The sequence below is a fragment of the Penicillium alfredii genome (assembly GCF_028826965.1).
Source record: "Penicillium alfredii strain IBT 34128 chromosome Unknown utg000011l_segment0_segment0, whole genome shotgun sequence".
Lineage (NCBI taxonomy): Eukaryota > Fungi > Ascomycota > Eurotiomycetes > Eurotiales > Aspergillaceae > Penicillium > Penicillium alfredii.
The window spans coordinates 978,018-1,000,421 of record NW_026622708.1 but is presented as its reverse complement, the minus strand read 5'-3'; the positions used below and the strand labels follow the sequence as shown (position 1 = coordinate 1,000,421).

Below are 22,404 nucleotides of genomic sequence, written 5' to 3'. Positions count from 1 at the left end.
TTCGGGCACGTGCACGGCGCTTCACCGCGATTTTGATTCGCTCCACCGTTGCGCTGGACAATTCACTGGGTTTCTACAGTTTTCAGTTTTCAGTTTTCTTCTTGCTTGTGTCTTGCATCTTGCATCGCTTATTTCTCTTCACATTTTCTTTGCCCGCACAGACCGCTCGAAGGGCCATCGAGCTAGTCCCATCGTCTGGAGCAACCGTGGGTTCGTCAGGCTCCGCTTCCCGAGGGCGAAGATCCACGGTTCAGCTTCCGTTGTTTACCCAAACAAACACTACCATAATCTCGACTTGCCTCGATTTTCCTCCCCTCATAACATTCCGATCTCCGTTTTATCCCTTCATTCTCACATTCCTGACCTTCCACATGGTTCACGCTCCCTTCTGATTTACTGCCCACCATGTTTAAAGCCCTGATGGGCGGGGGCCGGTCGGCGTCCACTTCCGACGTCCACAGCACCAGCTCCAAGAGCAGCCGGCGCAAGACCGATTCCAAGTCCACATCCAGCCGCAAATCCACACGGGGTGACGACCGTGACCGCGGCCTGGGCGACTTGTCGGCCTACCCGTCGTCAGACTCGCGCAAGCGCGGCCCATCCAGTGCCGCCGCCGAGTCTGTTGCTTCAGATCTTCAGGATGCCGATCGCACCATTATCGAGCGAACCCCCAAGCGCAGAGATAGCGACCGGGATAGCAAAAGCTCGCGCCGCCGCGAACGCGACCGATCCGAGAGTCGAGAACGCCAGAAGATAAGCCGGCGGGGGACGGACGATGACTTGGATCGAGACCGCGACCGTCGCGAGCGCTGGCGCACCCAGTCGGGGGACCCCTATATGCCGTCGAGCAGCCCCGGCGCACAGTTTGCCGCCGACATTGCGGCCCCGGGCTTTTCGCAATTCCCCATGCAGTACGAGAATGCCTTCCCACCCGCCTCGGCTCCCCAAGAGCACGACGGATCACCCGCGCCATTCGATCCCCATGTCCACCAGCAGTTTCCTGGACAATTTCCTGACACAGTCGCTGAACCGTACCACCCCAACCTGCCTGGCGCCGCGGCAGAATACTATGGTGACCAAGGGCAGTCGGTTTCAGAGCAGCCGGGTGTTCGCCCGAACCCTCCCTCTGTGCTTCCAAACACTCAAGCCCATTTGATGGCGGCCTCTCCTTCCGCCAACCCTCCGCCCGAACCTAGTAGCCAGGGTCAGGTCGGTGCGGCGGCGTCTTACTTTGCCGATGACATCGAGATCTCCGAAACACAAGGGAAGCCTCCATCGGCATCGTCTTCCAAGCCACCAAAGCCTTCCAAGCCTTCCAAGCCCTCCAAGCCATCGAAACCCAACAGGCCTTCCTCTTCGAGCGCAATCTCTGCCGCCGCCGCCGGAGCTGCTACTTATGGGGTGGGAAGTGGCCTTCTGTCCCATGCCGAGTCTGAATCATCCGACGCGGCCGGTGCTCACGAAACTACGTCCTACGCACAGCCAATGGGATCTCACAAACCACCCCATTCCCACAGCATGAGCGCAGGACTTGGTGGCGCTGCTGCAGGTGCTGCCGCGGGGTATATGATGGGTCACCATCATCATTCCTCCAGCCCGGAGCATTCGTCGCAGTACACCTTCCAGAACTATGAGCAATCGTCTCAAGGAGGCTTACCGCACTATGTTTCCGGATCCAATGACGCCATGTTTGCCGCGGGGGCGACCGGCTATGCTGCCCATGCCGCCGCGCATCATGGTTATTACCCCCATAGCCCTGGTTCATTGGCGATCCCGCATCGTCAGCGAGGGCCCCTTGGGAGATTCGTCGATTTCTGGCGTGACCCGGAGGGCGTGGGCCGGTTCGAGGATTACACGGAAACCATTGGTGTGTGCAAGTACTGTTTTGAGCCGGGCACGAGCTCCCTTGACGCACCTCGTCAGCACCACTATCACCAGCGTCGCCACTCGGCAGACCGCTATAGCAGCAATGGCTCATCGAGGATTAACAAGCTCAGTCGGTACCGATCTTCCGAGGATGAGAGTCGCCGTCGCAAGAAGTCCACGAAATCGTCGTCGTGGCTGCCTGGAATACTGGCTGGATACACGGCGAAGTCGCTCTTCACCGGCAAAGACTTTGATGATTCGTATAGTGTCCGCTCTGGACGACAAGCTAGTGACCGTGCATCTTCATACGACGGCGACAGTGCTTCGAATCTTGATCGTCGCAGCTACACTTCACGTGGGGTCACCCGCCGTTCAGGCCACAGTCCGCAGAGGGACTATAACTCAGACGCCAAGCGCACATCATATTCGGGCCATTCACGACGAACACGCTCACGGTCAAGATCTTCATCCCGATCTGGCCACCGTTCGTTTGTGAAGGAGGCTGCCTTGGGCGCGGTGGTAGGGTCGGCTGCGCTGGCCACTTCCAAGTCGCACCAGCGAGCCCGCAGCCGCTCTCCTGGAAGAACCCAGCGCCGCAAAGATTCATCATCTAACTCATCGGGTTCTTCTTTCGTTGACGTCTCTCGATCGCGTGCTAAGTCCGTCGGTGGAGGCATCGGCTCTTTCTTCACGTCTTCATCCGAGAACCGCAAGAAGCGTCGGACAAAGAAACGCCGAGGCTTTTTCTCTTTCAGTACCTCGTCATCTTCTTCGCTTGATGCAGATCTTGCTTTTGGCTCTGGCCTTGCGAAGAAATCTTCAAAGTCCAAGAAGAAGGGCAAGAAAAATGAGGACGTGGACGCTGCATTGCTCGGACTGGGTGCAACGGCCACTGCCCTCGCCGCCTCACCTCATGGCCGCAACCGAAGAGCCGGACATGTCCTTTCAGGTAAAGAGCCTCGATCTCGCCATTCCCATTACGCCTCTTCTGCTACCAACGAGGACGACGAATGGGTGGATGCTGAATCCGAGGGCCATATTTCATCCAGTGCCGGCTCCGCTCTGGCATTTGGAGCCAGTAGCGCCGATTCTGGGTCTGACTCGAGTGGCGGTTTATTTGGCTGGAAATGGGGAAGCAAGAAGAAAAAGAAGAAGGACAAGACGTCTGGCGTCGGCAACGCTGCCTTGGCCGCGGGTACCGGTGCTCTTGGAGGTGCGGCATTGGCATCTGCTGCTCGTCACCGTGACAGCCGGGTGCCTAGCAGCGCTGGGAGCCTTCAACAGGTTTACCCCGTGCCCACTTCCGATCCCTCCCGCTTCGACGTTGCGAAGATGTCCCCGTCTGTCACGTCTGGAGGCCAGCCACCCCTTGTCCGCCCAGGACCTATTCCCCTTCAGCAACCTCAACCCGTTACCCCCGTTTCCCAAGCCGTGTACACTACCCAAGGCGGTCTACCAGGGTCGATCCCTGCCTACAGCGCACCCGCAGTGCCTCCTATTTTTGCCAATGAATTCGACAGCTATGGTCGTCCGATCCAGGATTCGCGGAATGTATCCTGGACTGCAGAAGACTCATCTGCCGATCGCAAAAAGCCGCGCAGAAGCGACTCCTCTCCTGTGTTCCCTACCCAGGAGCCTCTAGAATCCAGGTTCAAACGCCGTTCCACGACCAGGGACCAGGCGTCTGTGCAGTTTGATTTGACTGAAGAGCAAGCGGAACGGGAGCGTGACCTCAATCGCCGTCAACGAAAATCCCGCGAGAACCCCCGGGACCAATCGGTTCAATTGATTGACCGTGAAGAAGAGGAGCGCTCTTATCGGGACTCGGAACGCCGGGACCGTCGACGGAAAGACCGAGATGATGAGACCCGTCGACGTGACCACGACAGAGACACCGAGAGTTCATCCTGGGTTGGAGCAGCTGCCGCTGGGGCTATTGGTGCTGCTGCTGCCAGTAAACTTGTGTCTCGCAAGGCTGATGATGACAACGCGTCGGAGACCAGCCAGAAACGCCACGATAAACGTCGGGACAAGCGCCGAGCCGAACGGCGCAGTGCTTCTGAAATCGAGTCTGAATTGCCAACTTCGTCCACGGTCGATGTCGCTCGGCCTGCTGCAGAACAAGTGTCAGCGTCGGAGTCTGGAGAGTTCCAGAAAAAGCGCTCATCTCGACGAGCTCCTCGGCCAGCGCCTGTCTACGAAGACTATGCTGAGTTCTTTGCTCCGGAAGAGGTACGACACAGCCTAGACGAACAAAAAGATCGTCAAGGCCCCTCTGGAATGCCAACCATAGTCGAGATTGAGCCTGCCAGCGAACGACGGACACGCGACGTGCCGGAAGAATTGACAGAGTATGCGCAAGAACCATATTTGCACTGCGACCACCTCCCTGGCCCGTTCCCAAGCTCAACATCATTGAGCCAACACCGCCCCAGAGCCTCGTGGGATCTGTTCGGGAAGTTGTTTCCCCGACCTCACCTGTAGATACATCTCGTGATACCAAGCAGCGCGAACGACCCACGACTGGCTCTCGAGTGTCCTGGGGTGAACATGAGACCCACGAATATGAGGTTCCCTCTTCTTCTGAGCAGGATCCGCTCGAGCACGAAGTTGTTCTGGTTGAAGATGCCCCCAAGGACCTTCCCATTACTTCATCCGAAGATACGCGGACAAAGGACATCGGTAGCACACCTGACTTTGCCGGTGATATTGAATTCGCTGCCACTGTCGCTGCGGCAACTGAAGCGGCAGGCTTTGATCCCTCACTGGTCACTGGTGACCCAACCTATCACACTCGCACTTCACCCCCCGGATCAGAAGACGAAGTGGCTTTTACTTCGCCTTGGGCCAAATCGACTTCCCGACGAAAAGAGCCTCACGGGTTTGTTGAAGGCGAGGTTGAGACACCAGGAGGATCTAGAGATGTTGATCCGATCACTGAGCACGTCATCGAAGACAAGCCTATCTACGCCGAACCTGAGTCTTTTTCGAAGGATATCGACGTGTCCAAACCTGAACGTCCTGATCGGGGATCAATTGCTCAAGAGGTCATTGAGCAACTGAACGGAAAGCATGCAAAGTCTGGCTCACCCGACAATGACGTGTTTTCTATGCCTGGTGGATTCGACACGGGCGACTCGCCTGAACTATCCCAGTCCCGCGATGACGCTCGGTCCGTCTTCTCTGCTCCACCTGAAAGGGGCTACTCTGAGAAGCCTAAGAAATCTAAGAAGTCTCGGAGTGAAGAGGACTTCGACTTGACCCGTGATACTGCGTCCCCTCCCGAAGACGCGGAAGACGGTGAGGGAAAGAAGAAACGTCGAAAGCGACGCTCCAAGCGCGAGAGCGATACGTTTTCGGTCGATGATGATGCTCGGTCCGCCGTCACTACTATTGAAGAGGGAGACAAGTCTGAGCGACGTAAACATCGGCATCGGTCGTCGCGGGACGTCGGCTTTGATGACACTGCCTCAATCACCTCTTCTCCGGCGCGCATGGACGAGTCGGGTGGTAAGCGCCGGAGCAAAGATGCCAAGGAGAAAGAGAAGAGCTCTAGTGGCTTCTTTAGCGGTATCTTTGGCTCGCACGTATCGGCTCCAGCGGAGCGCACCCAGTCTCCCTCCCTAGAGAAGCGCTCGTCGCGGGAGGCCATCTCTGAGGCTGGAGCTGATGACTCTCAGCGTCGACGCAAGGAGCGTTCATCTAAACACCGCAGCTCTAGCGGTGGAGGCCGACTGGAGGACGACGAGTCGGACAAAGACGGTTTGGAGGAGTACAGATCTAACAGGCAGCAGAAGGAGGAGCGACGACGACACAAGTACGAGGAAATTGTGGAATCAGGAAGACGACGGGAGTCTGAGAAGGTATAGCATCTGACATTTCCTTCTCTCTATATTCTTGTTTATGTTATCATGTTCATGTACACTGTTATGTCCCATATAGCTTTCCCCCTTCCGCGCTGGATGTCTCCAGCACGGCCCCGACTTATCCAGAATTGCACACAAAACCACAAAACCCGAAAAAAAAAAGAATTTTGGACTAAGCATTTGATTGGTATTATTCCATGCGCAGGACGGAAAACCATCGGGTTATAATGACGACAACGACAAGCATTCTTTTTAGGAGAGCGCCCCGAAATGCCGGCCGCAGCTGAGCGCGACGACCGTGGTGCTTCGGGGTTTCCAGTGTTGGCGGAGGAGGCAGCCATCGCAGCTGCAGGTCTAGGATCGAGTGAGAAACTCCTCCACCAGCGGCCCCGGAGCCGGTCCACGTCTCCTCCCGGCGCAGAGAGGACCCAAGATCGCACGCCGAGGTCCCAGAGTAGACCGGGCTCGCCTGCAACGGCGGAAGAGGGAGAAAACCCTTTCTCTCAGGCTCGCCGGCCATCCACGGCACGTTCGACTACCGAGTCTCCGACGGCGGTGCCGCTGCATTTCCGTCGACCCCCAACATCACCGGGCCTGCAACGAGCCGTGCCTACCGGGTCGCCCACCGCTGTCTCTCCCAGTTCTCCTACGCAGCTGCGCCACCGCCGCCCGAACTCAATTGAGTTCCGCAACTCGCGTGAGATCCGTCCGCTGTGGCTGGTTGAGCGGCATGGTGCAGCCAAGACCGAGGGCGAGCCGGACGAGCCATTGCCGTCGCTTCCCTCGAGCAAGACCTCGTCGCGCGCCCCGTCTGTCGAGGATCTGCGATCCCTGCACGACGAGGATGCCGTGAGGAGCTGGGAGCCCGTGGACTTCAGCGAGTCCCTCATGGACAGGCGCAGGCCCACCGGCCTTACCATTTCGACCGATCGCGCCAATGAGGCCGGTGATGGAGAGCCTGATATTCTGGATTCGCAGGAAGTTACTCCTACGGCGCAGACCTTTGGCCATGAGGTAGAGGACTCGACTAAGAAGGAAAAGCCCAAGTACGAGTTCCACTCTCCTTCGGAGCTTCTGCAGGACCCGAGCTCGTATGGGGAGCTGCCTGAGTCGCCTGCCTTGGAGAGTCTCCCTTTTGCGGAGGGATCGATGGTCGGCACCAAGGACCTGCCTCCAGATGATGGTGCGGCAGAACCCCAGCAAGAGCGTGGCCTTGATTCCCAGCAGCCGGAAACACAACCTGAACTTGAGACGCCTACTCAGGAAAAGTCTTCATTCTTCAGCGGTGGCGATATTGCTAAAGGGGCGGGCTTCGCGGGTGTCGTTGATGCCGCTGTATCTGCCGCTGTGAGAGGGAATGATAAGTCAATTCCCTCTGCACACAAGGAAATCACCGAGTCTGAATTTGTGTCTTATGACAAGGATGAACCGACCACAGAGCCCTCTTCTGCCCCCGAGGCGACGACGCAGGGATTTGCCAACGTTGTGGATGCTGCTGTCGCCACGGGAGTATCTTCCCAGGCCAAGGAACCCGCTCATAAAGTCCCAGAAGAGCCAGTGACTGCAATTAAGGAAAAGCCTCCAACAGAACTCGAGCCCACTCTGCAAACCCAGACAGAAGAGGCTAAGGAACTGGTTTCTGAATCCGTGGAACAGCCAAGTGAACCTGCCCAGCCTCAACCCTCTGAAGAAGCAGCTGTCGAAGATGTTGCCACCACATCATCTTCTAAGAAGAACAAGAAAAAGAAGAAGGGAAAGAAGAACCAGGCCAGCCAGAGCGTGGATCTGGCATCTTCAGAACCTGCGCCAGTTCCCGAAGAAACCACCCCGGCCGTTGAAGTACCAGAAGCGCAACCGGACACTGTCGAGCCCGAGGCCGTCCCCAGAAGTGTCGAGGAGGATGCTAGTTCCCACCCCCAGGTTGAACAACCGTTCGGGGAGACATCCAAACAACCCGAGGCTGAACCCGTAAGCACTGCATCGCCCGAGCCTGTCGAGCCTGCGGCTGGTCCTGAACCCGAGCCGGAGCTTGACTCCACGCCCGCTACACCCGCCGAGACTGAGCAACCCGAGGATGCTGCTTCATTGTCCAAGAAGGCTAAGCGTGACAAGAAGAAGCAGAAGAAGAAATCCAAGAACGTCTCCACCACCGAACAGGTGGATGAGAGCGCTGGTGCTGTGCAGCCCAGCGATGACGCTTCTGCTTCGAGAGAGGTCCAGGTCGAACAAGAAGAGAAGCCAGCTGCATCTGTTGAGGATGGGGTAGGAGCTAAGCCCGGCGAGGACGTTGCGGCTTTGGATGAGCCTGCTGAGAGCAAGCTGCAAGATAGCGCTACTCCTGATGTCTCTGTGCCTGTTGAAGAGACGCAGGAACCCCAAGAAACTCGCAGTCTCGAGGGCCCGCCAGAGCAGGTCCTTGATGAGGCCCCCAAGGAAGACGTACCTGTTTCTTCGATTGAAGAACCATCCTTGCCTGTGGGAAATGCGGCAGATTCCATTGCGGAACCCACGCCAGCTGAGACTACCGTACCTGAAGGCCAAGAGCCTGAAGAGAAATTCATCGACGCGCCAGTCGCTGACAAGGCCGACGAGGATATCACCCCGCTAGCAGTGACCCCCGAAGAGACCGCCGCTGCGGATGCCCCGACAAAACCAGCCGAGGCCGATACAGAAGCGGAGAGCTTCCACGAGGCTGTTGAAGAACAGCCAGAGCTAGCCGAGAAATCCAAAGACCTTGAACCGGAGCCTGCTGCCGACGTGGCTGTAGATGCCCCGGTCTCGAGTGAGCCTCAGGAGGTCGTGGCAGAAGAAGAAGCTCAGGAGCAGCCAAAGAAGAGGGGCAAGAAGGGGAAGAAGAAGAATCGCAAGTCTGTCACTTTTGAAGAGACAAATACCCCACCCGAGCCTGCTCTCTCTTCCGCTCCCGAGCCTGAGTCTGCCCCGGAGCCCGCGCCTGAGCCTGTGGTCGCAGAGCTGAAACCCGAGCAATCGACCGCTGTTGAGACTGCCGATTCCGAGGCTTCTGCAGCCGCCGCTGAGACGCAGCCCTCCGATGCTGAAGTGACCACCAGGAATGTTGAACTACCCTCTGAAACCACTGCCGAGGAAGCTGCTGTCACTCAGGAACAGGAGTCTGCCCCCTCTGGTAGCAATGTCGAAGCAGCAGAAACCCCCGCTGAACCAGCTGGAACCACTGAGGACTCCCTTCGGGATGTGCCAGAGGAACCTGCCACTGAGACGGCACCCGAGCCTGAACCAGAAGTCCCCATGACGCCAGCACAGAAGAAAAAGGCCAAGAAGGACAAAAAGAAGAGCAAGCAGCAAAGTGTTTTTTCGATTCCGGATGTAGAGACCTCGACTAAGCCTATTCATTCTGAAAGTCAGTTCGCTGAGCCAGCGCCTGCTGAAGAGGCAACGCCTGCGCTTGTGGATGACAGTGCCGCTGCTGATACTGCTAAGGAGATACCTTCGGCATCTGAAGACGCATCAGCAGACACTCATGCGGATGAACTTACACCAGCGCCTGAGAGTGAGATTGCTGCCACTCTTACCGAGAGCCATGCTCCTGCGGCATCCGAAGAGGCACCGGCAGATGTGCCCGCACAAGAGCCTGCACAGGATAAGATCCCTGCAGTGGAGGGACCGACGGAAGAAGACCCCAAGCATGAGCCTACCCTTGAAACCCCCGTCGAAACGGTGGAAGCAGAGGCTCCGAAAGAGGAACCTGTTGCGGCACAAGAGCCTGCTCAGGATGCCCCCGCTGTCGAGCCAGAAGTCCCTATGACGGCCGCTCAAAGAAAGAAGGCGAAGAAGGCGAAGAAGAAGCAGCAGAGCCAGAGCCCCATTGCCGATGAGACGCAGCCTACCGAGAGTGTACCGGTACCTGATGCTAAATCTCCCGAGTGCACCAAGGAATTTGCGCCTGTTCCTGTGCCTCAGGCTTCAGCAGACGCTGATGTTCCTGTGCCAACTGACTCTCAAGCCGCTGAGCCCGCTGCTGATATTCCTCCCGTTTCTGAGGAGACCACTGCCCCTGTCGATGTGGCTCCAGAGGAAGAAAAGAAAGAAGAGCCGGCCGAGAAAGATGAGAACCTCGAGACAGAGCCGCAACTTGAGGCCGAAGGTCCTAAGACCAGTGAATCGGAAGCCGTGGCTGCTCCGGAAGCACCAAGTGCCCCAGGAGAGACCGAGACTCCTCGTGAGGAGCCAGAAGCCCCTCCAGCAGAACCTGACGTCCCCATGACTGCTGCGCAGAAGAAAAAGGCCAAGAGGGACAAGAAGAAGCAACAAAAGCAGCAGTCTACGCAGCCAGAGGAGTTGCTTGCGACGGAGACCGAGCCTACGACTACCGAGCCCCCTCCCGCTGAATCAGAGCAAAAGGACACGCAAGAAAATGCGGATGCCGCTCCCGAGGCTGAGTCTGCGGCTCCCACAGATGCTGCCTCCTCCGCTATTGCTGAGTCTACGATTGGCCAAGACACTTCGGTAAACGAGCCCACTCACGCCGATACTGAGCGTGAAGTCCAGGGTGATAAGAAGGCACAGGAGGAGCAGACACAAGATACATCGGTTGTGGAAAAAGAAGCCTCCGTTAAGCCTTCTCCAGAGAAAGCTGTTTCAACTGCACCAGAGGAGGCTGAGCAGTCGACAGCTGAAGCCACTGCTCCTGCGAAAACGGTTCAGGAGGTACCCAAGAATGATACCGCAGAGGGGGAAGAGCCTGCGTTGGAGAAGCCCTTGGATGATACAACTGCGGACGACAAGACTACAGAGGACAAGGCCTTGTCTGACCAGCCTCAAACTGAGACCGCGGCACCCGTGGAGTCTTTGCAGGAGCCCACACTGGACGAAGCAACTGCAGCTACCGAGTCAACGGAAACTACAGTGGCAGAGCAAATCGAAGAACATCAGCCAGTCACATCTGCAAAGTCAAAGAAACAGAAGAAGAAAGACAAGAAGCGCCAATCTCTTTCTTTGGAGCAGGAGCCCAGACCGGTTGAGGAACAAGTCACTGAGCCCAGACCCAGTGAGCACACCGAAGAGCCCGCCTCCAAAGAAAATGAGGCTTTTTCCGCCCTGCATGAAGAAGCACCGAAGCCTGAGGAGGCCGTGCCGGAAGATCCTGCTCCGCAGGACATTGCTCCTGAGCAGCCAACCACTGAGAATGTCGAAGCCGAGCCCCATCCCGCAGTTTCCAAGAAGAAGTCCAAGAAAGACAAGAAGCGCAAATCCGTTTCTTGGGGCGATGAAGCGGCTGCTGCTCAAGTGGAAGTGCCTCAGACGGAGCAAGAGTCATCTGCTGTTAAGGAGGGTGAGACACAAGACTCTGCTGCTACTGAAGCTGTCTCGCTTTCAGATCCAACTGAGACACCCTTGGATACCACTGAAGCGGTTGAAACCCCCCTGGGCCAGGAGTCTACTAATGCAGGAGTACGAACCCTGGATGATGGAGACCACAAGGCAGTGGAAGCCCCCGAGACCATCGTCGACTCGACCGAGACAGCTCCATCAGAAGAGGTCAAAGACACTACTGAGCCCGAGCCCGAGCCCGAGCTCGCTACACGCATAGAAGCCCCAGAGGACGAGGAATTGAAAGAGCCAGAGTTGGAGACGTCCAAGTCGCCTGCTCCCGACGAGCAGCCAGAGCCTGTCACCGAACCCATTGCCCAGCCTGAGCAGCAAGCCCCCATCCCAGATGATTCCGAGTCCCCAAGTGCCCCGGCTGCCGAGGAAGAGCCAGAGGTGGCCATGTCAGCCAAGGAACGGCGCAAAGCAAAGAAGAAGGATAAAAAGAAGGGGAAGTCGGTGGATTCGACTGATGAAGTACCGCCCGTGAGGTCTGAAGTGGCCAAGGAGCCAGACGCTTCTACGGATGTTCAGGCCGAAGCACCAATACCCGCAGAGCCGGACACAACTCCTGAGGTGAAGGAGGTCGAAACCTCCCAGCCAAAAGATGAGACCGTGGAACAAGAAACTCCGGAGTCAAACGAGCCTGCGGAACAGATCCCCGAGAAGATGCCCACTGATCTCGAAGCCCCTCAACCTGAGGAGCTCGAGACCAGAGAATCCGAGCCCGAGCAGGCTTCTGCGCCAGAGCATCTTGAACAAAAGGAGCCGGAGGAAACGCTGCCAGCCGCTGAGACGGCTGCTGAGTCCGAGCCTACTGCTCCAAAGGAGGCAGAGGAGGCTATCCAGGAGACCGCCGAGCCGAAAGACGAAAGCGCCATGTCAGCCAAGGAGCGACGGAAAGCAAAGAAGAAGGACAAGAAGCGCCAGTCAAAGAACGTTGATGCCAATGATGACGCCACTCTCGCCGAAGCTCCCTCTGCTGCCGAACCGTCCGTGCAAGAACCCGTCGTCCCCGAAGATGCCGCCCACGATGCCGAGAAAACAGTTCCCTCGACCGAGACAGACACCCCGGACTCCCTACCCGTGACGGCACCCTCGCCTGCGGAAGATGACGGTAAAGACCATCAGTCCCGCAACATAGAAACGCACGATGCACCAGCACATGATTTGGCTTCGACTGATGAGTTCGTGTCTTCGCAGGTAGAGCAGCCGCAGTTAGAGAGTCGTTCTTCAGATTATCTTCCCCAGCCCGTGCTTGAGCGTGAATTTCAGCCCACAGAGGTAGCGAAGGAGGATGGGCAGGAGGAGGATGATGCTGTGATTCAACAGAAAGAGGTATCAAACGTGGTGGAAGATGTTGCTGATGGTGAAATTGAGAAGGAAAATGTTGAGAAATCAGGGGATGAAGTACTCATGCCCGGAGATGTGGAGGAGGCGAACAACCCCGAACCTGTCGACGTTGTGGATGCCGAGGAAAAGCCGACTAAGCTGAAGGAAGAGGAGGACAAGAAGGAGACGACACAGGAGCCGCTTGCAGGGGCGCCTGCCGAGGCTGACCCGGAGGCAATTGTTGCTCCTACGCAAGAAACCCCTGCCGAAGACGAGTCCTCGCAGCCTGCCTTGTCCAAGAAAGAAAAGAAGAAGAACAAAAAGAAGAAGCAAAAACAGCAAGAGATCCCTGTTGAAGAGGAAACACGAGCTCCTGAGCCTGAGCCTGAGCAAGCCAAGGAGCCAGAAGCTGTACCTAATGCCTCTGCACCCGAGAAAGACGCAGCTATTGAGCCGGAAAGGCCCGCCGATACAGAGACCGCAGAAGCCCCGGAAATACCAGCAGCAGATCAGACAGAGACTTTCGACTCAACTGCACCTCAGCCGTCTGAAGAGGTCCAGGAAACAGAGACGAAAGCTCCAGAGACAGAGACTGTTGCGCCCGACACCGAATCATTCGAAGCGGAACCCTTGTCAAGGAAGTTGAGCAAAAAAGAAAAGAAGAAACAACGCCAACTTCTTCTTGCGCAGGAAGCAGAAGCAAAATCACAACATGATGAACAGCAATCAGTGGATGCTCCGGCCTCGGGTCCTGAAATCGAAACAAGCCACCCGGCTGCTGATTATCAACAAAGCCAACAGGCTGTTGAACCAAGTGAATCAACAGCGGAGCCTCTTGACGCCATGGAGGACGCTGACAAAGAACCCGAGCCCCTTACCAAAGAGATTGAACAACCCATCCTGAGTGAGGAGGCCGAACAGCCAATTCCAACCCAAGAACCCGAAGAGCCAGTCCCGACTGAAGAGGACCAACAGCTGCGGCCAACAGAAGAGGTTGAACAGGACACTGACCTTGAGCCCCTGCCAAGCGAGGCCAAAACGGATGAATACTATGAAGCGCCAGTTGCTGCCATGGTTGAAACTACAGAACAAGCGTCCGCCGAGCAGGTGGATGGGCAAGAAGAACAAAAAGCCGTTGAACCAGCTACGCAACCAGAGGATGAGTCGCCAACTGTCTCTAGAAAGAAGAGCAAGAAAGACAAGAAAAAGGCCGCCGCTGCCGCGGCGATCGAGGAAGACAAATCTCTTGAACCACATCCTCCAACAGAGGAGTCGTCAAAGCTTGCTGAACAGGCGACCGAGGCTGTGGCCGAACAGACAACCACCGAGGAGACACAGCCTTTTGAATCCCAAGAAAAGCCAGTGATAGAGCCTGAGCAAGGATTCGACGACCTGCCGACCACGCAACAATCTGAAGCCGACAAAGAAGGCACAGAACGGCCAGAAGAGCTAAGACAGATTGAGCCCGCGGAGCCAGAGCCCACCTCACAGACGGAGAAGCCAGCAGAAGAACCCGCCGCGGCTGAGCCTTTTACTCGCAAGCTTTCTAAGAAGGAAAGGAGAAAGGCCAAGAAACAGACAAAACAAGAGCCAACTGAAGATGCTCAACCTGAAGACGTTTCTGCGCCGGAACCTGAGCCTAGCGTGGGGGAGGAGACCGTGGAGCCTGTTGCCGAGACTCAGTCCAAAGACATTGAAGCCGAACCCCTGGTTATATCCGAGGACCCAACGGTGGCGCCTGCAGACAAGAAACCAGAAGAAAGCGAGCCAGACCAACCTCGTGTTTCACTCGATCCTTTCGACAAGCCCTCGTCTCCTGAAGTGCAGGGCCAAGAAGCTCCAACAGAGTTCCCTGACGAGACCACCGTCGATCAGGTTCAGAACGAGGAAGTCTCCCCTGAAAGGCAGGAAGCATCAGACCAAGAGGCCCAGCGTCGGCTGCAAGCACAAGCCCTTGAGAAAGCAGCCGATTTAGAGGTCGCCGGGGACATGTTCGAGGACCGACCTCGAGAGCCAGAGCCAGTACAGGCCCTCTCCAAAAAGGTGTCCAAGAAGGAGAAGCGCAAAGCCAAGAAGAAGGGTGTCATTGAAGAGGCCCCGGTGCACGAGCAAGAGGAACCGACCCCAGAGCTTGCCATCGAATCCACGGATACTGAAACCCCTGTGCCCGAGCCTGCTGTGGAATCTGAATCTGCATCCCAACCTCAGCCTGAAAAAGATCTACAATCTCCCAAAGAACTTGATACTGATCGAGAGTCCTCATCAGCTGTTCCCGGGTTGAACACAGAAGAAACAGCCCAGCCAGTGGGGGAGTCACACCCTGCAGCGGAGCCGGCAGCCGATAAGGACCTCGCAGCGGTCGTTCCTGAGTCAACCACGGAGGAGCAGGACGCCCCGCTTTCTCGAAAGGCTTCGAAGAAGAAGGCGAAGAAGGCGAAGAAAGCATTGGCCGCAGAGCCGATCGAAAACAAATTCGACCAGACCGCTGCACCTGCTCTCGAGCAAGAATCGTCAAAAACGCAAGAAGCTGAGGTCCTGGACCAGGTAACATCAAAGGCCGGCCATGATGAAGAGTGGCCTACGATTGAATGGGAACATGGCAAAGTCGACCATTCCCAGCAATCGCGGGACTTGGCTCCTGAGCCTGAGCCAGTTGTACCCGCACAGCACCCAGAGACAATTGGCGAGTTCGACGAGACTGCTATCCCTGCTGCTTTGCAGGAGGCCCAGAAGGTGCCCGAAGAAGCGGCCGAGGACGCTTGGTCCATGCCTTTGAGCAAGAAAGACAAAAAGAAGGCCAAGAAAAACAAGAAGGCACAGGACACCGCCCCTACAGCAGCTGAACTTGAAGAGCCAGCTCCTACGCTCTCCAATGACAAGGCCATTGAGCAGGCAGCTCCAGAACTAAAGCCAGAACCAACGCCGACCCCCGAGAAGACCCAAATTGAGCCTCCCGTGAGATCGTTGAGCCCTGGGGGGTCCAAGATTGCCAGTCTATTCCCTGGCCTCGAGCGCGGGGGATTTCGACGAGCCCCTTTGGACATTCAATCACCGTCGCTAAAAGATAGTGCTGAAGAAGAGACCGCAGCGGACCAGGAAGCGAATCGCGACATTGCGATCCCCGTCTCGGAAGCACCCATCGCGACCATTGAACCCAAGAAGACAGTCGAGACCAGTCCTGAAATGCCCACTGGGACTGAACGGGACATTGAGGCTACAAATATAGACGATCATGTTGAAGCGGAACAGCCTACTGCTACGGAGGAATCGACAAAGGAACCGGGGCTCCCGGTGCACGACGAGGCTTCCTTCGATGCCCTATCGCCAGTGCCGATGCATTCCGCCTCCAAGGAGCGGTCTTCTATTCTTTTTGGCTCCTCTCCATCTACTCGGACTGAGGATGTTTCCTCGCCCAGACATCCTCTGCCTTCTCAGGAAACCGCAGACGATTCCCCCTGTGGGCTGCGTCGAGCGCCATCGATCATCCATGGGCGGCACCAACAAACCCCCAGAACGTGGAGTCTGGAGGAGCCTTCGATTCAAGCCGTGCAAGGCCCATCACCACCTCGGTCGCTCTTTGGAGGGCCGCTGGGAGACGAGACGGTTTCTCGGCCGCGGACTCCACTGGACACTATTGCGGAGCAGGAACCGGGGGACGCAGACAATGCGACCATGGGTCGCCATGGGACACCCCGTCTGGAGGTCAAGCGTGAGCATGTCTTACCACGACCTCAGACACCAGTTCGCAAATTCACGGACAATGCACTGGCCCGAGAAGCATGGCCGACACCGGAAAATGAAAAACGCAAAAGTCCCGGCGATGGTTTTTACCGTAAAGGCTCACCAATTCTCCAAACGCCCGAGCAGGGCATGCCCATCTTGAAGTCCAGCAGCAGCAAGGGCAAGTTGCGCCGCACAAACCGCAGCACTAGCGATGATCTGCGGGCGGCTAGTCGCGCGCTAGACGATTCCCAGCCTCCGACACTCGATCTCGATCAGCTTCCTTCTTCTTCCTCCTACGACCCCGTCAATGACAAGGGCAAACGTCCCCTGCGAAACATGCCCGATGTTTATGTGAGCTATTATTGATGCCTCCAAAATTGTTGGATGTTTACTAATGATCACCCAGGAAGGATGGGGTGAGACGCCCAGCTCCCCGCGGTCGCCCAGCCGACCGCCGAGTGTCCGCCGCCGCCGCAGCATGCAACACCTCCAAGATCTTGAATCCCGCCTCGACCAGCTCATTTCAGACAACCGCTTGCTGATCGCCGCCCGAGATGAAGCTGAAGATAAATTGCGGAATTCCAGTGTCGCTCGCCGGAAGAGCGACCAGGCCCTCAACACCCGTGGTGCCGACTTGCGGGACAAGGAGGCCGAAGTGGAACAACTGAAGAATTCGGTGGAATGGCTGCAGAAGGAGATGTCCCGTCTGACCCAAGAAAACGAAGGCCTGACAGCTTCCAATGCGGCCCTCGCTGCCGCCCATGCCGCCGACGTTCACAATGTTCGCGAATCGTCCACACGCGAACTGGCCGACTTGAGGTCGCAACACGACCAGCTCTCATCCCAGATCGACGAGCGTGTGCGACAGGAGATTGAATCAGCGCTCGCGCAGAAAGATGCTGAATTGCGCCGCCTGCGTGAAGAACTCGAGGATGCTCGCGACAAGGTCAAGGAGCTGCAGCAACAGATCGCCGCGTCGGTACATGACAACGCCCTTGTCTTCCGTGACGAGGACTACTTCGACGCAGCGTGCCAAAAACTATGTGGCCACGTCCAGCAATGGGTCTTGCGCTTCTCCAAGCACTCGGATCACCGTCGCTGTCGCGCGCTCGGTGAGTTGCACGATGAAAAGATCGCCGATCGGTTTGACAACGCTCTTCTTGACGGTTCCGACGCTGATGCCTACCTGGCGGATCGGGTCCGTCGACGCGATGTGTTTATGTCAGTCGTCATGACCATGGTGTGGGAATACATCTTCACCCGCTACTTGTTTGGTATGGACCGGGAGCAGCGCCAGAAACTCAAGTCGCTGGAAAAACAGCTCGGTGACGTTGGTCCTCGGCGCGCCGTGCATCGCTGGCGTGCCACTACGCTGACTCTGCTGTCACGGCGACCCGCCTTCGCCGCGCAGCGTGAAAGTGATACAGAGGCTGTCGCGCTGGAAATCTTTGGCACCCTATCGCGAGTCCTTCTGCCTCCCACCCACGTCGAATCCCAGCTGCTCGACTCCCTTCGCAAGGTCCTGCGCGTTGCCGTCAATCTTTCTCTTGAGATGCGCTGTCAATTGGCCGAGTTCATTATGTTGCCGCCGTTGCAACCCGAATACGACACCAACGGCGACCTGGCGCGACAGGTCTTCTTTAATGCGTCGTTGATGAACGAGCGCAGCGGCGAGACTACATCCAACGATGAGCTGGAGTCTCAACAGGCTGCAGTGCGCATCGTGCTCTTCCCTCTCGTTGTCAAGAAGGGCAACGATGTCGGCGAAGGCGACGACGAGGTTGTCGTCTGCCCTGCCCAGGTCCTCGTGGCCCGCCCGGGCAAAGACAAAAAATTGGCACGGGTGATGAGCGGTGACCGCATGTCCTTGGATGCCACCAAGTCGGTCCACAGCGTGGCGCCGTCATCCATGATGGACATGAACAATGCGATCTGAGGCGTCACACTCCGATCATGATTGCTCCCATCTCACTATGCGGATCATCGTATCATTGCCTTTTTTTTCCATTCTGGTAATTTCTTGTCTCATTGGCGGCATGGCAATTTGGCGTCCCGGTCATGGCGTGTTGGGCTATGCTTAAGCCAACACGAGGATTCGGAGTTTATTTTCTACTTTCTACTTTTATTTCCTTTTCTCTCATGTTTCTTTGTCATTTCCCCTTTTTTTTTTCGTTGAAATATGTCAGTTGGATGTTGTATTTACTATGGCTTTGATGTCTGATGATTGATGACCTGTACTTCTGACATGGTGTAATAAAAATCTTTCAATCCTGATGGGTTTCCCATTGAAATCTTCCTAGCAGGGTGATCTAGAAGAGATTCGTCCATATAGCAGGCTCTATACAAGGGAGATATACTTGCATTGGCATCAGGGCCTGCAGGTGTCGCTGACCTCATCGCTCTGCTTCAGGCAATCAACCCTGCGCCAAACCAAGGAACCTCGTCAGGTGCTTTTCTTTTTCTCCATCTCTTATGATTCTTGTCTCTTTTGGTCTTGCTCCAACAGTAATTTGATTCTTCGAATCTATTGTTTGGATTGCGTCTCCAACCCTTCGTTTTGCATTCCAGTTGGAATCCCCACTTGACCTGATGTTCCGGTGTCTCGCCACCCGCGTCACCCACGGCCAGCTTCCAGCTCCGGCTCCAGCCTGAATTGCTCTCGATCTCGGTGCCTGGGCGCTGATCTGGCTACCAGGCACGCGGACATTGCGTTTCCTGTAATCAACAAGGCTATTGCGACCGCATCAAGGCCGTTGAAGTCGATGCCGTCTCCGTATCGGTGATCGGGAATCTTGCTCGGCCGAATCAATTGGTTGATAACGGTCCTCATCCTTGCGCATCTTGCCCCAGCACGCACATCAGGCAGCGCCCGGGTATTCTCATCTTTGTCCTGCTTATATAGGTCACGTTCATGGATCCGCCTCTGACCCCAACTCCCGGGATGGGCGCGTCGCGACCGCCTCGTTCGTCCCAATCCTCGGCGTCGAATCCTAGAAAACACCCCCAGCAGAACGATTCCCCACCTTCCGCTGATAACAAGGCCGGCACCGGCCTAACGGGCAGTCGAGATCAGGGACCCAGTCTGGCTGCCGCCCCCGAGACCGCACCTACAAACGAAACCCGCTCTGCGCCCCCCGCGCCGGACAGTGCTGGTAAACCGTCCAAGACCTCGAAACGGAAGAAGAACCGCAACCGCAAGCGTCGCGCTCGACACCAATCGTTTCTCACTCCTGGTCCCGAAGAATCCCATGACACGCCTAGATCTCCTCCGGCCACTGGTGGAGGCGCCAGAGATTCGATGGGGGGCGATCGACCAGCATCGAGAGAGAACCCGCCTTTTATCAAGTTTAGAAGGAGTTTGAGCAATACAAGTCTAGAGAGTGATGCTTTGCTGGACCACCGGTATGATTCCCTTGCATGTTGAGCTTCAATGGAAGATCGAAGGGTCTGATTTTGGATACACAAACAGGGACCAACCTATGATGCGGCCACGTCGAGACAGCCGCGCCGCATCGTCATTCCGCCCAAGCTCTTTACTGTCGAGCGCATTTCGAGCCGGGGACCAGCGATTTCGAAATACTCCTGGCGGTGGACGGGTTCAACAACATCAAGAGGGCGACAGTGATGGATCCGAGGCAAATGACCGAACGCCATTGATACGTCCTTCTTCAGGACATACATCCAGCTTCGCCCGCTATGGAACAGATGCTCGAGCTAGTCCATTTTCATCCCGCCCGCGACGAGCTTCTGTTCAGACTACGTCCTCGCGGTGCTCCCCTCGAGGCAATCACAGTCCAACTCAAACCCCCGACGCGGAGCGTGATTACGATGTTAACAATCCGCCTTCAATTCCCGGTTCCCCGAAACTGGGACCGGACATGAACTACGACGATGCTGTGATGACTGGGGCCGAGTTTGACTTCTCGTTGGCCCAGTCCGTGGAGAATCGGCGAGAGTCATTGACCCGTTTGAATGAAACGTTGATTGACATCGATGGTGGTGCGCCGCTCCAACATTCAGCGCCGTCGTCTCCCCAGTCCCCACAGTTGTCTTCGCATGAATTTCGACGACGCCGGACGGTGGCTTTACCAGTGGAGGAGGATGTGTGCTTCCCCACTGAAGAGATCTCCGAATTGGGAGATGAGGGACCGAGAGCGCCGCGAGATGAAACCGGTGAACGCCGTCGACGTAGACATCGGCAGTGGCCTGATCTTTCCGTGCTGGAAGAGTGGAGTCGTGAGGAAAAGGAGGACCGCAACGGTGATTTACGTGTCAAAAAGATCAGTGAGCCGATGTTCATCGAGGGTCGACTGCGCCCTCAGTATCAACTGTGGCGACGCGAGGAGGACGATGCTCCTTACCGATTCACCTATTTCAACGAAGAATTCCAGAGCACTATCCATGCTCAAACAATCTCTGAACTAGTACAGCCTGGTGGCAATTTCCGCGATCTGTTCATCCCTGATCCCCCAGAGCTCGAGGATTCTTCGGATGACGAAGATATCGACTGCGACCAATCCGCAACAGATAATACGGCTGCCGCCCATTGGGGTCATTTTCCTAACGGTGGTCGAGGACCGGGCCTTCATCCCGAAAATCCACACGCGGCCGGCAACCCCAACTCTAATAATGTTAAGAATCACCATGACTTGACTCCTCAAACCGCCAGTGGGGGTCTAGAGAACCCACGTTTATCTGTCATCAGCGAAGGGCTTTCGGGATCCCACAGGGAGATCTCGCCATCGCATTCGAATCTCCCCTCAAAGCCTAAACGATACGGCCCTCGGCCGACTTTTTGGCTGGACGTCCTTTCGCCCACAGATGCTGAGATGCGTGTGATTGCTAAGGCATTTGGTATCCATGCGCTGACCGCAGAGGATATCATGATGCAAGAGGCTCGGGAAAAGGTTGAGCTATTCCGCAGCTACTATTTTGTCAATTACCGCACGTTCGAGCAAGACACCAACAACGAGAACTACCTCGAGCCGGTCAACATGTATGTGGTGGTCTTCCGTGAAGGCGTGTTGTCCTTCCATTTCTCACAGACGCCACACCCGGCCAACGTGCGACGGCGGATCCGGCAGTTGATGGACTACCTAATTTTGAGCTCAGATTGGATCTCTTACGCTCTGATTGATGACATCACCGATGTCTTCGGTCCGCTCATCCAGGCCATTGAGGACGAGGTCGACGAAATCGACGAAATGATCATGCAAATGCACTCGTCGAGCAAAGAGGCTTCTTCCAACGACAATGTACTCCCCTCATTTGCACCCGGGGAAATGCTCCGGCGCACAGGGGAATGCCGCAAGAAAGTTATGGGTCTATACCGGCTGCTCAGCAACAAGGCAGATGTGGTCAAAGGCTTTGCTAAGCGGTGTAATGAGCAATGGGAAGTGGCACCCAAGTCGGAAATTGGCTTGTACCTGGGTGATATTCAGGACCACATCATGACGATGACTGGCAACTTGGCGCACTACGAAACGTAAGTCTCCGCTTTTGAGCGAGGGCTCGTGTCGAGGCTATGGATGGCTGATCATTCTCTTCCAGGATCCTCTCCCGTGCTCATTCCAACTATCTGGCACAGATCAACATCTTGATGAATGAGCGTCAGGAGCAGACGGCCGATGTTTTGGGTAAGCTGACTGTACTTGGTACGATTGTCCTGCCCATGAACATCATCTGCGGTATGTGGGGAATGAACGTCAAGGTGCCGGGTCAGGATATTGAGAATCTATCGTGGTTCTGGTCGAGTATGTCTTCTCTCTGTCCTCGAGGGGGGCTTACATTTACGTCTCTGGACCTTGGGCCTTTACTATTATTCTTGACAGAGGCTAACCTACTTTTTACAGTCACGGCCGGGTTGTTTGTGTTCGCTTTTGTCTCGTTCGTGATTGCCAAACGAGTGTATAAAATCGTCTAAAAGGAGGCACGGTGTCTTTCTTCGCTACGAATACCCTCCCATTTCTCTCCCCCACCCTTTTCATTGTCTTGTCCACTTTTCTTTTTGATTTTGGCTTTGAAAACGCTGTTTGCCAGAATCCTATGCGTTATGTGATGAAATGAACGATATATCGTGGACAGATCAAGCAGGACTCGGGCTTTTTTTGGCTTTTGGGACTTTGTCTGCATATATTCAGAAGGAGCTTGAATAGAAGTATATATTCACCTATGATGTATGCGCCAAGAGTAGGTTTTGAGGTTGCTCCGGGTGCCTGTCAGGAACATCTCTCAGTATAGCTAAGTTAATTTCTTTCGTCTATATACTATG

General features: G+C 56.0%; 3 protein-coding genes across 3 annotated transcripts; all 3 read left to right on the top strand.

Annotated features, from left to right (window-relative positions):
- Positions 1 to 405: 405 nt before the first annotated feature.
- On the top strand, positions 406 to 5,735 carry NUU61_008811 (uncharacterized protein; the record flags this gene model as incomplete). The annotated part of the gene is made up of 2 exons (XM_056659336.1): positions 406 to 4,098; positions 4,179 to 5,735. The coding sequence occupies 2 exons, from the start codon at positions 406 to 408 to the stop codon at positions 5,733 to 5,735; spliced, it is 5,250 nt and encodes a 1,749-aa protein (XP_056507629.1).
- Positions 5,736 to 6,002: 267 nt separating this feature from the next.
- NUU61_008810 (uncharacterized protein) lies at positions 6,003 to 18,069 on the top strand (the record flags this gene model as incomplete). The annotated part of the gene is made up of 2 exons (XM_056659335.1): positions 6,003 to 16,484; positions 16,540 to 18,069. 2 exons carry the CDS (start codon positions 6,003 to 6,005, stop codon positions 18,067 to 18,069), a joined length of 12,012 nt encoding a protein of 4,003 aa, XP_056507628.1.
- Positions 18,070 to 19,044: 975 nt separating this feature from the next.
- Positions 19,045 to 22,056, top strand: NUU61_008809 (magnesium transporter CorA family protein; the record flags this gene model as incomplete). Its single annotated transcript, XM_056659334.1, has 4 exons — positions 19,045 to 19,535; positions 19,603 to 21,618; positions 21,684 to 21,886; positions 21,986 to 22,056. 4 exons carry the CDS (start codon positions 19,045 to 19,047, stop codon positions 22,054 to 22,056), a joined length of 2,781 nt encoding a protein of 926 aa, XP_056507627.1.
- Positions 22,057 to 22,404: the final 348 nt, after the last annotated feature.